This window comes from Tripterygium wilfordii, chromosome 20 (genome assembly GCF_013401445.1).
Source record: "Tripterygium wilfordii isolate XIE 37 chromosome 20, ASM1340144v1, whole genome shotgun sequence".
NCBI classification, from domain to species: domain Eukaryota; kingdom Viridiplantae; phylum Streptophyta; class Magnoliopsida; order Celastrales; family Celastraceae; genus Tripterygium; species Tripterygium wilfordii.
This window is the reverse complement of record NC_052251.1, coordinates 9,148,245-9,161,509: the sequence shown is the minus strand read 5'-3', so window position 1 is coordinate 9,161,509 and position 13,265 is coordinate 9,148,245. Positions and strand designations below refer to the sequence as shown.

Here is a 13,265-nt window from a genome sequence, read left to right as displayed (position 1 = left end):
TAAGTTTATCTAACTATTCTGCGAGGTCCCAGATCATGTTGCCTTTAAAATCCCAACTATTGGGACAAAAGCTCCTCCCTTAACTTTTAAGAGAAGTCGATCCGGTGAGGATATCTTCCACTACCCATGCGGAGACGGAATCTCACGAGAATAGTGGTCAGCCCTCTCTAATACTAAAGGTAGAGCCCAGCTGGTAGGCTACAGTGAGTGTAAATGTATGAGATGACAAATACTTTACCACAACAAAATAAATCAACATCTCTGACATATAAAGGAAATAAACAATTAATCATACAAAAAGAAGCAACCGTAGCCAATCAATTTAATCATATGGGCTTGACCCTCTTAGGTTTAAAAAACCTGATTTCCCCAGCAGAGTCGCCAGTTGTCGCAACCAGGGTCACGACGCGGACCGGCGTGGGAGGATAAAAAATGTTTAGAGTCGCCACCAATTGATTTAAGGTGCAATTGGACACCGTAAAGACCTGCGAACCAGAGAAAAGGGTACGGGGATCGATTGAGTGTGGGGAAGGTGTTAGGCACCCCACAACTCCCGTTTGAAAACGGTTACCCTAATTAATTTCATGGCTATCTTATGGATACTTGCTCTTTGCAAGATATAATTGTTAAAGTTTGAATTATTACTTTCAACACACTTATCAACTTATGATAGTGTTTGAAAAAAAAGCTTGGAATATTACTATCAATTTATGATGGTTTTTATTTGGAAATAGGTTTGAAATAACACTATCAACTTATGATAGTTTTGGGAAAAGATTTGTAAGAATACTATCAACTTATGATAGCATTAAAAGAAATTGTAATATTACTAAAACTTATGATAGTTTTTATTTGGGGACACACTACCAACTTTTGGTAGATTTAATTTAAAACACCAACTTTTGGTGTTAATGATAAAATGTCCTACCAACTTTTGGTAGGTTTAATTTTAGATACCAACTTATGGTTTATTTAATAAAATGCCCTACCAACTTTTAGTAGGTTTAATTTTAAATACCAACTTATGGCATAAATGATAAAATGACCTACCAACTTTTGGTAGGTTTAATTTTAAATACCAACTTATGGCATAAATGATAAAATGACCTACCAACTTTTGGTAGGTTTAATTTTAAATACCAACTTATGGTATAAATGATTATTTGGAAAAGTGTCATCTATCAATTTAACCTATTATTGCCAACTTATGGCAAATTCATAAATGAAATCAAATAAGGTTCATAATTCAAATAAAGGAAATCAACTTATGATTTCTTTAATTGAAATGACCTATATTCAACTTTAAGCCTATATATTCATAATCCACACTTGTACAAATAATCCAAATAATAAATGTCGAAATTATACAAATCGACATGAATAAAATAAATTACACAATATGGGGGGCCAAATATACACAAATTGCAATAAACCAAACAAAATCTTGAAATTGCTCAAGCCTCCATCAACTCGTCCAAATAATATCCAAGCCCGAGTCTCGTCCAACAAAACAAACATAAAGAGAGGGAAAAATAGAATACTCAAATGTAAATCAAGATTTAAATCGAGTCAAGACCACTTTATGAGATTCACACGTATCCAAACCGAGAAAATCAAATCCAAATATGGTCTCTCCTGCTTTTTCCAACAAGAAATAGAAGAAAAAAAATGCAAAGAGAGAGGGCTCAACATATTAGTATCGAAAACACTCCCAAGCATCACATATGTCCAAGGTGAATGCAAGAAACACCATGTCTATTCTTAGTCAACATCCGAGGATGCTAAAAATGAATCAAACATTGAAATCAAGTGTAAATAGAGCAATACTTGAGTGAAAGATATGAGGGGTATGAAGCTTCTACCAAAAAAATCCAAAGAATCGGTTTTCCCCCTCTCTCCTTCTCTTCTTCTCTTCTTCCTCTCCCCTCTCTTCCTCTCTTCCTCTCTTCTTTTTTTGTTTTTCTTCACCAAAAGCCAAAATCTCCTTCTTTCTTCCTCTCTCTCACGCCTCCTCTCTTCCTCTCTTCTTTTTTTTGTTTTGTTTCCTCTCCCCCCCAAAACCAAAGTCTCTTCTCCCCTCTTCTTATTCTTTTTCTTCCCCAATTTGTGCCACATTTCTCTCTTTGTCTCCTTCTTTGTCTCCTTCTTTTCATTCTTTTTCTTTCCCCAATTTGTGCCACATTTCTCTCTTTGTCTCTTTCTTTCTATTCTTTTTCTTTCCCCAATTTGTGCCACATTTATCTCTTTGTCTCCTTCTTTTTTTTCTTGGCTTTTTATTTCTTATTTTTTACTTTTCCATTCTTTTAGCAAAAACAAAAAAAAGATGTGACATTTTTTTTAAAACAATTCTCTTATTTTTAGATATTTTCTAAGATTTGATCTTATTGGGTCAAGATTTGAGTATTTAAAGATCCAAGAAAAGGATTATGAATATCTATGGGCTTGTAGGTCAAAGAAATGAGTTTTTACATTTTTTTTATGTATTTTTTCTATTTTTTTTGTATTTTTGTATTTTTGGCCGGACGAAAACCGGGTACTACACCTTGCAAATTTTTATGTCTACATAGCCCTTATATTGGGAGTTGAGCTCCATCTGGCAAGTGGAGAAAAGAAAAATGGAGATTGAGATAATATCAAGAGAGAACATCAAACCCTCTTCTCCAACACCTACTCACCTTAGAACCCATGTCATCAGTGTTCTTGATCAATTTGCACCTCCCATTTATGCTTCAAACCTCTTATTTTATTCTGCGAACGAAGCTGCCTCCATATCCATCTCTCAGAGATCACAAGTTTTGAAACAATCGCTATCACGAACACTAACTCTCTATTATCCCTTCGCTGGGAGGAACATCGACAACTTTTCCATCGATTGTAATGATGAGGGGATTTCCTATACAGTGGCTAAAGTCAGTTGCAAATTATCTGATTATCTCAAGCAACCAGATTTCTCAAAGTTTCCAAAATTTGTGCCAGAAGAAATCATTCTATGTGAGATGACTCCAGGTTGTCATCTTGTTAAGATACAAGAAACTATGTTTGCTTGTGGTGGTTTTGCAATAGGCTTTGGTACTACACACAACATTATCGACGCAACTTCGATGATGGCATTCCTCAATTCGTGGGGTAGAATGGCACGAGAAGGAGCAGCTTTATCTCCCGATTTCAGCTGCTCATATATCTTTCCTCGAAACAACACATTCTCGCAAGATCTAACTCTCATGGCTTTAACGAATCGACTCTATCAAGAAAAGGGCATCTTTGTCGGAAGGAGGTTTGTGTTTGAAGGAGCAATGATAAGCAATCTTAAAGCCAAAGCTTCGAGATTAGGCCTGCATAAGCCAACACGAGCAGAGGTAGTGGTTGCACTCCTGTTTAAATGCATCATGTCTGCATCCAAGGCAAAATTTGGCACCAAGAAGAAGTCAGCTTTGTTATCAACTTTGGTGAACTTGCGACGAAGGGCAGAGCCAAAATTCCCACAAACAAGTGTGGGAAATATACTTTTGCTTGCAGCGATAACAATAAATAGTGAAGAAACAGATGCAGGTAGTTTCGTATCCCAGATGAGAGAAACATTATCCACAATTAATGGTGATTTTGTCAAGAGCCTTCAAGGGGATCATGGATTGCAGTCTCTTCACGAATATTTGAGGAGGCTTGGTGAATCATATTCAAAGGGTATATCCAATGGAGATGATATAATTACGTTTAATAGCTGGTGTAACACAGGCACTTACAGTATTGATTTTGGTTGGGGGAAGCCATTATGGTTCCCAGCTTTTGGTTCTGCCCTAGGGATTTCTGGATCCGTGATTCAGCTCGTGGATACAAGAAGCTGTAATGGAATAGAAGCATGGGTGTCACTGGATGAAGAAATCATGGCTATGGTAGAACATGACAAAGAACTCCTTTCAGTAGCCTCAGTGGACCCTAGTCCTCTTGAAATTGATTTACTCAAGTCAAGGCTTTGATCAATTTATGCCTTTAACTCTTGTCGTTGTTGTGGTTTCTAATTTTGAATTCCGTTTTGAAATGGTTTAATTTTCATCCATATGTCATACATACAAGGATCACAAAGATGAGGAAATGTTATGGAGAGATAAGGCTGGAGTGATCTCTGAGATACCTAAGTACACATTTGACTCCTTCTCAATGCTCTTTCCTAGGATTAGAGAGGAATCTACTGACAACCCCGATGCATAAGCTAGCAATGTCTAGCCTCATACAGACCACGACATACATCAAACTGCCAACTGCAGAAGAATAAGGAACGTTAGTCATTTATTCTTTCTCTTTCTCACTTATAGGACATTGTTGAGAAGTGAGCTTGAAAAAACCTGCAAGTGGAGATGACACTACTTTGACTTTATTCATTTTGAATCTTCCAAGAACCTTCTCAATGTAGCTTTCTTGAGATAACCAAAGCTTTCCATTCTTCATATCACGGGAGATTTTCATACCAAGAATCTGCTTTGTTGATCTCAAAGTAGATATTCATGGGAAAAGACTTACTAAGTTCTTTCTTCATCTTTTCAACTTTAATTACATCATGTCCAACAATCAACATATCATCAACATAAAAAAGTAGAATATTAAAGTCATGCTTTGTAAACACACAATAATCTGAAGTTGTCTTGTTGTACCAATGATTTACCATAAAAGAATCAAATTTCTTGTACCACTGCCTTGATGCTTGCTTTAACCCATATAGACTCTTGTTTAGTTTACAAACATGATGTTCTTTTCTAGACTTTGAAACCCTCAAGTTACTCCATGAAAAAAAAAATTCTTCTAAATCACCGTAAAGGAACTAAACGAAGAAAAACTTAGATAGAGAACATTTTCAAAACTGGAGAGAAAATTCCCTCAAAGTCAACACTTTTCTTTTGACCAAACCCTTTCACAACCAACCGTGCCTTATACCTCTGTTGTGAATTATTACTTTTAATCTTCAACGTGTAAACCTATTTGCTCTTAAGAGCTTCCTTTCCTTGAGATAACTTCACCAAGTTAGAAGTGTGGTTCTCGTGTAAGGATTTCAATTCTTCGTGCATGACTTTCGACCAAAACATGATTTATGAAGTTTAACTCGATACTATTATATTGGGCATATAATTTGTTATGGCATATTATGATTTTATAAAAGTTATACCAAATTTGTCTATGTTTTTGGATTTTCCCTTGTGCCTACAGTCATTTTCAAAGTGATTAGTCAACTTGCAAATGTCACAATGTGGAAATTTTCCTATTTTAGATGAGTCACTCAAGTTTTCATGTGATTTATCGTTCCCTCCTTTGTCAAATCCTGATTTCTTATCATCCTTCTTGAATGAGTTTTGCTTCCCTTTATGTCTTGCTTGAAACGCACCTTCAATAGTTTCATCTAACCTTATGGAGGTCCTTTGCTCTTGTGCTTGCAACTTGTCGCACAATTCAGAAATTGTCAAACTTCTTAAAGTCACAAGACTCCACTATATATAGTTAACACTTTAGCTTCAATTTTTCATGCAAGCTAATCAACATTTTTTCCACCACTTTCAAATTCTCTCTTTAGAATCAAGACCTTCACTGCCCTAACTCTCTCACTTCCTTGAAACTCTTCTTTAAGCTTGTCCCAAGTAACCTTGGTTGTTTTCAATCCAAGGATTCTTGAGAAAATTGTTTCATCAATAATTGAGTGAATGAATGTTAAATCTTTAAAATTCTTTTGCTTCAAGTCGGCATGATCTTTAATCTGCTGAATTGAAGGATTCTCTCATAGTGAGGATGAATAGTATCCAACTTCTATTATATTTAAAATACCATGAGCCATCAAGAAACCCTCCATCTTGACTGCCCAAAAATCATTGTTTTCTGCGTTGAACACCAGAGGAGAAGGCAAAGATGAAGCCGATATATTTGGTAGAAATTTATGTTGCTAATAAATTAGAAATAAGCAACTTCAACAATGTCCAGCAAGCTAGTAAAGAAAAAAAATACTCCAAAAATCAGATCTGATTCACAAACTCAGAAATCAGACCTGGCCAGCAGATTAAATTAAGCAAACATGCTAGAAATCTCCATAGATCCTTCAAAGATATAAGGTCTGATACCACTATTAGAAATTGAAGGTTTACTAACCTGTAAATCACCAAGAAATCTCCACCAAAAACACCATAAATTTGTCAATTGAAATAACCAGAAAAAAAGCTTCTTAAATACCAAGACAGGGAACAATAAAAGATATCACAGAATTTGGAGAACGAAAAATATGACAAAACTATAGAAATTTGTCTTTGAGAGAAGCTCACCGTACAAAGCCTAAATTAATCTTCACTTATATAGAACTCACCTAATTGTTTTCTAATACTATTAGAAGACCTTTTTCTATTACCACTAGAAGAACTAACTAAATAACATATAAATATAAGTGTTTAATGAAAACACAACTCTATCTTCTAATACTTAAAGGATTATAAAATAAATTAAGAGAAGTCTCAACTTAAAAAAAACCACCACAAACAAACACAGTTTCTTGTACCATAACAACATAAGCACCTGGAGTCATTTTATGAAGAATGATTTCGCATGGCACACATCTGGGTAGTTTCGAGAAATCAGGCCGTATGTGATAATTGCATAAATTACAATTAACTCATGCCAACGCATAAGCAATTCCCTCGTTGTTACAATCAATGGAAAGAGTGTTGTTTGAACACTTGGGATCTTTCCAGCGTATTGTTTCAACACTTGGGATCTCGTGGAGATGGAGGCAGCTGTTGGTTTGGGAGATAAAAGTTGATTGTCAAAACAAACATGTTTGATGCTGAATTGATCGACCAGAGAGATCTTGTGGGTTCTAAGGTGATGAGGTATTGGAGATGAGGGTTTGTCGGTGGCGTACTCGAGTCTTCGAGGGCACTGCAAAAACTTCAAATAAGGGGCCTCTTCAAAAAAAATTTAAATATCGTATATAATACTTAAATATGACATCTTGTAGCATTTTTAGATGCAAAATCACTAATTATGTTAGTGTAATCAATTTTTTCTGCCAAATCACTTTCAATAGACAATATAGAGTGGAGGTGTTATTAGAAGTAGCTCTGGCATTTTTGTGGCTGCTTTATCTAATTTTTATGGCTCTAATTCCATTACCTTTGCTAAGATGATGGTTATATGTGAAGGTATAAATCTTGCTGCTTGCTTAGGGCTCTCAAACCTGCTTGTCGAATCTGATTCATTAATTGTTATTAACATTCTTTCTGAGAGCATGAGTTGCCCTTGGAATCTGATCTACTTGAAGAGAGCTATAGCCAAAAATTATATGTCGTTGGATATCAGCTTCAAACATGTATACAGGGAGCTCAATGGTGCTGCTCTTGGCTTTCAAAGCTTCCAATAGTAAAGTTTCTGTAGTCTTTGATAGTTTCTGTAATCTCCTCCCTACTGTTAAAGGTCTGTTCCAGATGGATAGGTTGGGGATCCCAGCTTTTCGTATCAGAAAATAGGGTTCTTGTGGATTTTCTTGTTGTGTGGTTGGTTGTGCTTTTGTTGTGTGTTTTTCTTCTTGTTGTCGAGGTCAGGTTCATGCCCACTCGTTTCTTGTAAGCCATTGAAGAGGCTTTTTCTCTTCCTTGATTAATAAAATTTCAGGCTAAGCCCTTTTCTTAAAAAAAAAAAAATACTACCAATAATTTAATTTTTTTCAAAATTATGGGGCCTGAGGATTTGGGGGCCCTAGGCCACCGCCTGTCTCACCCGTCCTCAGAAAAGCCCCTAGGGTTTGATGCACTCTATTGATATTATCTCAGCGATTGTTTTTGTATCAAATGAACTTATTCATATGACTTTCATTGAAGTGATCTAAAACTAGTTAAGAACTCAGCGATTGTTTTTGTATTGAATGAACTTCAATTAAGTTGAAATTTCGTAGAAACCTAAAACACATCATGATGAACATTTTACGTGAAGGAATGATTTAGAAATTTGAACGTTCACTTGCTCAAAACCCTTTCCCAAAATTGTTGTCCGGATTTGTTTCACCATGTTGTTATTCTATTCCCTAATGTGAAACACTATGTGATAAAATAAATTTTGTTTCAGCTGAGATTTTGTATGCATAATCGTGTCTATCTTTCATGGGGATTTGGAGGATAACGTTTATATGAATCAGCCAGAAGAATTCGCAGTACCAGTAAAGAGAATCCTATTTGCAAATTGGAGAAGAACTTGTATGGTTTGAAACAAGCGCCAAGACAATGGTTAGCTCTTCGACAACTTCATGTGCAGTTCTAGTTTATAGTAGAACTCATGCAGAACATTGCTGCTATTTTAGGTAATTTGGCAACTTATTGTATGTGGATGATATGCTCATTGCAAGATCCAGCAGTGAAGAGATTAGTAAGCTGAAAAGGCAGTTGTCAAAGAAATTTTAGATTAGGGATATGAAGCAACAAAAAGATTCTTGGCCTGAAGATGGCAAGGGACAAATCCAAAGATACACTCAAGATTTCAAAGAGTATGTTGAAAGGTTCTCCGTCGATTCGACATGGACATAATCAAATCCGTGTGTATATTTTCGGACAGTCAATTCATAATGGGGAAAGATCAATCACCCAAGACAGATGAGGATGTGAAAAACATACATACGCCTCAGCTATAGGGTTGATGATGTAAGTGTTCTTCATCAAATATTGAAGCTGAGTTCTTACGACAAATCGTAGACTCAAGTCTTAACAGTAAGCTAGGGTCTGTACATGACCAGATACTTAAGATAAATGTTAGTGAGAATACTTAAGGGGATCATGAGATACTTAAGGGGTTCAACTGATACCTGCATCTATTTCATTGCATTTGATTTGAAACTAACTGGTTATGTGGATGCTGACTTAGTTGGTGATGTTGATAGCAAGTAGAGTACTACAGGTTTTGAATATCCTCTGGGTAATACTGCTCTCTCATGAGGTTGTAATCTACAGAAGATTGTTGCTCTTACGTCTAGCATAATATTATACTTAGATCAAGTGCTCTCACAGGAAGGATATTCCTTTTATTAATGTGTTTGAATTCGATCAAAATGAAACCAATAATATTGACAAGAGACTGAAAATTAAAGCATTTCAAAACATAATTGAAAATTAGAAACCACAACGACGACGAGAGTTACATGCATACATTGATCAAATATTTTACTTGAGCGAATCAATTTCAAAAGGACTAGGATCGACTGAGGCTACTGAGAGGAGTTCCTTGTCATGTTCTACAACACCCATGATTTCTTCATCCAGTGACACCCATGCTTCTATTCCATTACCGCTTCTTGTATCCACGAGCTGAATTACAGATCCAGAAATCCCTAGGGCAGAAACAATAGCTGGGAACCATAACGGCTTCCCCCAACCAAAGTCAATACTGTAACTGCCTGCGTTACACCAGCTATTAACCACGATTATTTCATCTCCATTGGAGATCCCCTTTGAATGTGATTCCCCATGCCTCCTCAAATATTCACAAAGAGACTGCAATCCATGCTCCCCTTGAAGGCTCTTGACAAAATCACCATTCATTGTGGATAATGTTTCTCTCGTCCGGGACACAAAACTACGCGCATCCGTTTCTTCACTATTTGCTACTATCGCCACAATCGAAAGTATATTTCCCACGGTTGTTTCTGGGAGTTTTGGCTCAGCCCTTCGTCGCAAGTTCACCGAAGTTAATAACAAAGCTGATTTCTTCTTGGCAGCAGATTTTGCCTTGGATGAGAGAAGATGCATTTAAAGAGGAGTGCAACCACTACCACTACTCGTGTTGGCTTCAGCATGCCTAATCTTGTTGATTTGGCCTTAAGATTACTTATCACTGGTCCTTCAAACACGAACCTCCTTCCGACAAAGATGCCCTTTTCTTGATAGAATCGATTCCTTAAAGCCGAGCCAGTTAGATCTTGCGGGAATGCATTGTTTTGAGGAAAGATATATGAGGAGCTAAAATCAGGAGATAGAGCTGCTCCTTCTCGCGCCATGCTACCCCAAGCGTTGAGGAATGCCTTTAAAGAAGTTACATCGATTGTGTAATTGAAGTTTATGTATTGTTCATTTTCCTATGAATTCTTTTCTGTTCCCATGTGAAATGAAGGCCCCTTTAATTGTTTGTTTGTCTGCTACAAACCCACTGAGCCAACAAATAGGCCAGCTCATTACCGTCTTACGCAACTAATTAACAATTGAAAATGGTCAAGGATTGATTGGATGATTGGTGAATCAAATTACAAGTAAAATTGCATCGGGTGCCAGCTAGCTGCTGGTTCCCATTTGTGTATTTCTACATGGTGGACAAGGTTTGAACCTTGTGGGTAGCATTTTGTGTGTGCATTTATGTGAGTGTGTGGGTTACATGTGTTTGTCCAAGGGCGGAGCCAAGATTTGGGATGAGGGGGCAACGCAGGGTTCGCGGACAACGCCCCCTAATGTTTTTAGACTATTTATGTATTTTTTTTGTTAATAGATAGTTCAGTACTTCAGTAAACATAACTTGACCTATAATATTAATGCTTATATTATTAAAAAAAAATAAGAAAACATATTTATAATCACTAATTTTAATAATTTTGTGTTACCGCATGTCACCCCTAACATAGAACCATTAATATAGTCACCTAGTAAACAGAAGACGAAAATGACATGTAGCCTATCAGTTTGGTAGCCTATGGGAGCCCAACAAGTTTATTCTATTGATTTAATCAATGAAATAGTTTTATTTTCACTATTTTATCTCTAATTCATTGTCCAAAATTTATTGTTTAATATAGATTCTATTATTTTTTAAAACACCGTCTAGAATTCATTGTTTTAGTTGTGAATTCATTTATTTTTAAAATTTCATTGGAAAAAACAATGGAATTAAAATTTACCCGATAAAACTCATCAACAATGGATTTTGTTAGAAAGAGTTTTATGCACTGATTCTGAATATGTAAATTTTTTTAAAAATCTAACATGTATTTTGAGAGTTAAAATGTTTTAAAATTTCTTTTAAGAGACTTGGGCTCCCATGGGCTACCTAGTAATACTGAACAGAAGATATTATAATATTTATTCTATTTAAATTTAATTTTTTAATAGTTTGTTATGTATTCTTATTCTAAAATATTATAATTCTATAAATAAAATTAGATATCTAATATAAGATATAGTAATAAATGAAAAACGATAAGCCAAATTTGAATACCTAATTAAATATTGGAAAAATTAAATATAAGTCCTTCATGGGAGAGCTTTGTTCCAAAAGGGACATTCTTAAAAGTCTTATTCCATAAAGTCCATATATTTTAAACTAATATTCCAAAAAGGATAAACTCTTACTTAATTTTTTTAAATGACTAAAATAACCTCAGTTTAATTATTTAAATTTTAAAAATTAATCATAAAGCTTACATAAATTCCTCTCTCACTTACGAAAGCTCCTCTTTCACGACTATAGCTGCAGGGAATATTTTTCTTTCAAATTTTCTTCGTGAAATTGATTTTCTAATATGAATCTTGCCTCAATTTTGAATTTCTATAATGATTCCCCGTGCGATCCTTTTGATTTTGGATATTCTCGGTGTTTGAATTTCTAGATCTGATCATACTCACCACGGGACTTGTAGTTTTCCTTCGATCTGTCATCAATCATTATTTTTGAAAGTTTCTGTGGTGATTTTTCTCCTTTTTTTTGTTTTGATTCCTGTTGCAAACTGCAGGTGATATGTTATCTGTCTCGATTAATTTGATATCTGTTATAATGTTATCTGTTTTGTTAAAATGTTATTTGTTCTTAATGAAATGTTATCTGTTTGAAGTTCTAAAATGACCAAAACTGATAACATATCATAACAGATATAATATCTACATATTCATATTCGATTTCAGAAGAATATTGACAGATACAAAACATATATAATATTGACAGATACAAAATAGATATAATATCATATACGAAACAGATATAATATCTGCAGATTCAAATTCGATTTCAAATGGAAAAATAAATTCGAAAAAACAATAAAACCTCAAAGGTGATGCGTATGGGTCTTTGGAGTTGATTGGAGGCGTTGATGGTCACCGGCGTTGGCCGTATTGGTCGAATCTAGCTCTTTTTTCAAATGGTGACCGTGATTTCATGAAGCTTTTTTGACGACTCAGGTGATTTTCTATTGTTGGTGATGACTGGGCTTTGATCGGGCTGACCTAGAGCTTCATTTTGACAGTTCGTTCATCGAAAATGATGGCTGGACGACCAACTTCCGATATGGTGGCGCAAAGAAGAAGAAAGATGAAGAAGAAGAAAGGAGGAAGTAGGGTATTTTTGTAAGTTGTTAGACTTTGTCCTTTTTTCTAAAGGTTTTTTTAGATTGTCCTTATTGGATTACAACTTTTAAGTTTTGTCCTTATAGATAAAAACCCCTTAAATATTATTTATTAATAAACGGATTTTAAAAAAAACGAAAAAATGGTGTAGTTTGGAAGAATCAAACTCCTGCGCACAAAAAGAAGCACACTCGTATCTTCAACACTAGACCAACCAACATTCTTTGGGTCCATTTGGTAGAGCGGTTGTATTGATTTTCAATGATAACGGAAAAATTGTGGAAAAGAGCTGAGCTTAAAAACGTTTAATATGCTATAAGGTGTTTGGTGAACCAAAAGCTAGCGGAATTGTGTTTATTAGTTAACCGCAGTGGCGAAGCCAAGACTTAATGTCAAAGTGGTCGCAGTGGCGGACAAAGCATTTTATGTTAAGGTGGGTAAAGCGAAGCGAGGGTCAGGGGGCAACGCTCCCGGTTCGGTTATCTATATATATATACATACAAGTAACCATAACATTAAGAAATGTGGTATAGGACTGCTTCGATCTCGAGACTACTAACTTTTTTTAATTGTTGCTTTACATGTCATATAAGTTGGCACGTGAAGATAAATTTAGTAATGTGACACAAGTTTGACCAAAATAACGAGCCAGTCTAGTTGATAAATTGGTTACATTACAAGAAAACTACAAATTTGGGACAGAATTTTCTTGTATTAATTCCGTTACTGATTTAGTGCAAGTAAAAGTAGATACTTTATTGGAATTTGCGTCAGTATATTAATAGATATTACACACGGAATTGATATTTGGTCGCTAATTTAGTGATAGAATTTGATTTCTACGACTAATTTGTGTCATTAAAAGTAGATATTTTTAAGGATATGTATCACGAGATAGAATTAAAATCCATCGCCTAATATTTGTTGGTAAAAGTC

At 35.3% G+C, this 13,265-nt stretch overlaps 3 protein-coding genes across 3 annotated transcripts; 2 read left to right on the top strand and 1 right to left on the bottom strand.

Moving 5' to 3' along the window:
- The first annotated feature begins 2,615 nt into the window (after positions 1–2,615).
- Positions 2,616–3,974, top strand: LOC119986944 (stemmadenine O-acetyltransferase-like). Its single transcript, XM_038831632.1, has one exon. It carries the CDS (start codon positions 2,616–2,618, stop codon positions 3,972–3,974), a length of 1,359 nt encoding a protein of 452 aa, XP_038687560.1.
- Positions 3,975–6,677: 2,703 nt separating this feature from the next.
- LOC119986942 lies at positions 6,678–7,384 on the top strand. Its single transcript, XM_038831631.1, has 2 exons — positions 6,678–6,764; positions 7,061–7,384. Exons 1-2 carry the CDS (start codon positions 6,678–6,680, stop codon positions 7,382–7,384), a joined length of 411 nt encoding a protein of 136 aa, XP_038687559.1.
- A 1,786-nt stretch (positions 7,385–9,170) lies between these two features.
- LOC119986941 (BAHD acyltransferase BIA1-like) lies at positions 9,171–10,003 on the bottom strand. The gene is made up of 2 exons (XM_038831630.1): positions 9,779–10,003; positions 9,171–9,734 (listed from the first exon to the last, which is right to left on the bottom strand). Exons 1-2 carry the CDS (start codon positions 10,001–10,003, stop codon positions 9,171–9,173), a joined length of 789 nt encoding a protein of 262 aa, XP_038687558.1.
- Positions 10,004–13,265: the final 3,262 nt, after the last annotated feature.

Coding starts and splice junctions, on each gene's coding strand:
- LOC119986942 (XM_038831631.1), top strand. CDS start 6,678: ATGGAAAGAGTGTTGTTTGAACACTTGGGATCTTTCCAGCGTATTGTT. Junction 6,765..7,060: donor GGAGATGGAGGCAGCTGTTG/GTTTGGGAGATA, acceptor TAGACAATATAG/AGTGGAGGTGTTATTAGAAG.
- LOC119986944 (XM_038831632.1), top strand. CDS start 2,616: ATGGAGATTGAGATAATATCAAGAGAGAACATCAAACCCTCTTCTCCA.
- LOC119986941 (XM_038831630.1), bottom strand. CDS start 10,003: ATGGCGCGAGAAGGAGCAGCTCTATCTCCTGATTTTAGCTCCTCATAT. Junction 9,735..9,778: donor TGAAGCCAACACGAGTAGTG/GTAGTGGTTGCA, acceptor CTCTCATCCAAG/GCAAAATCTGCTGCCAAGAA.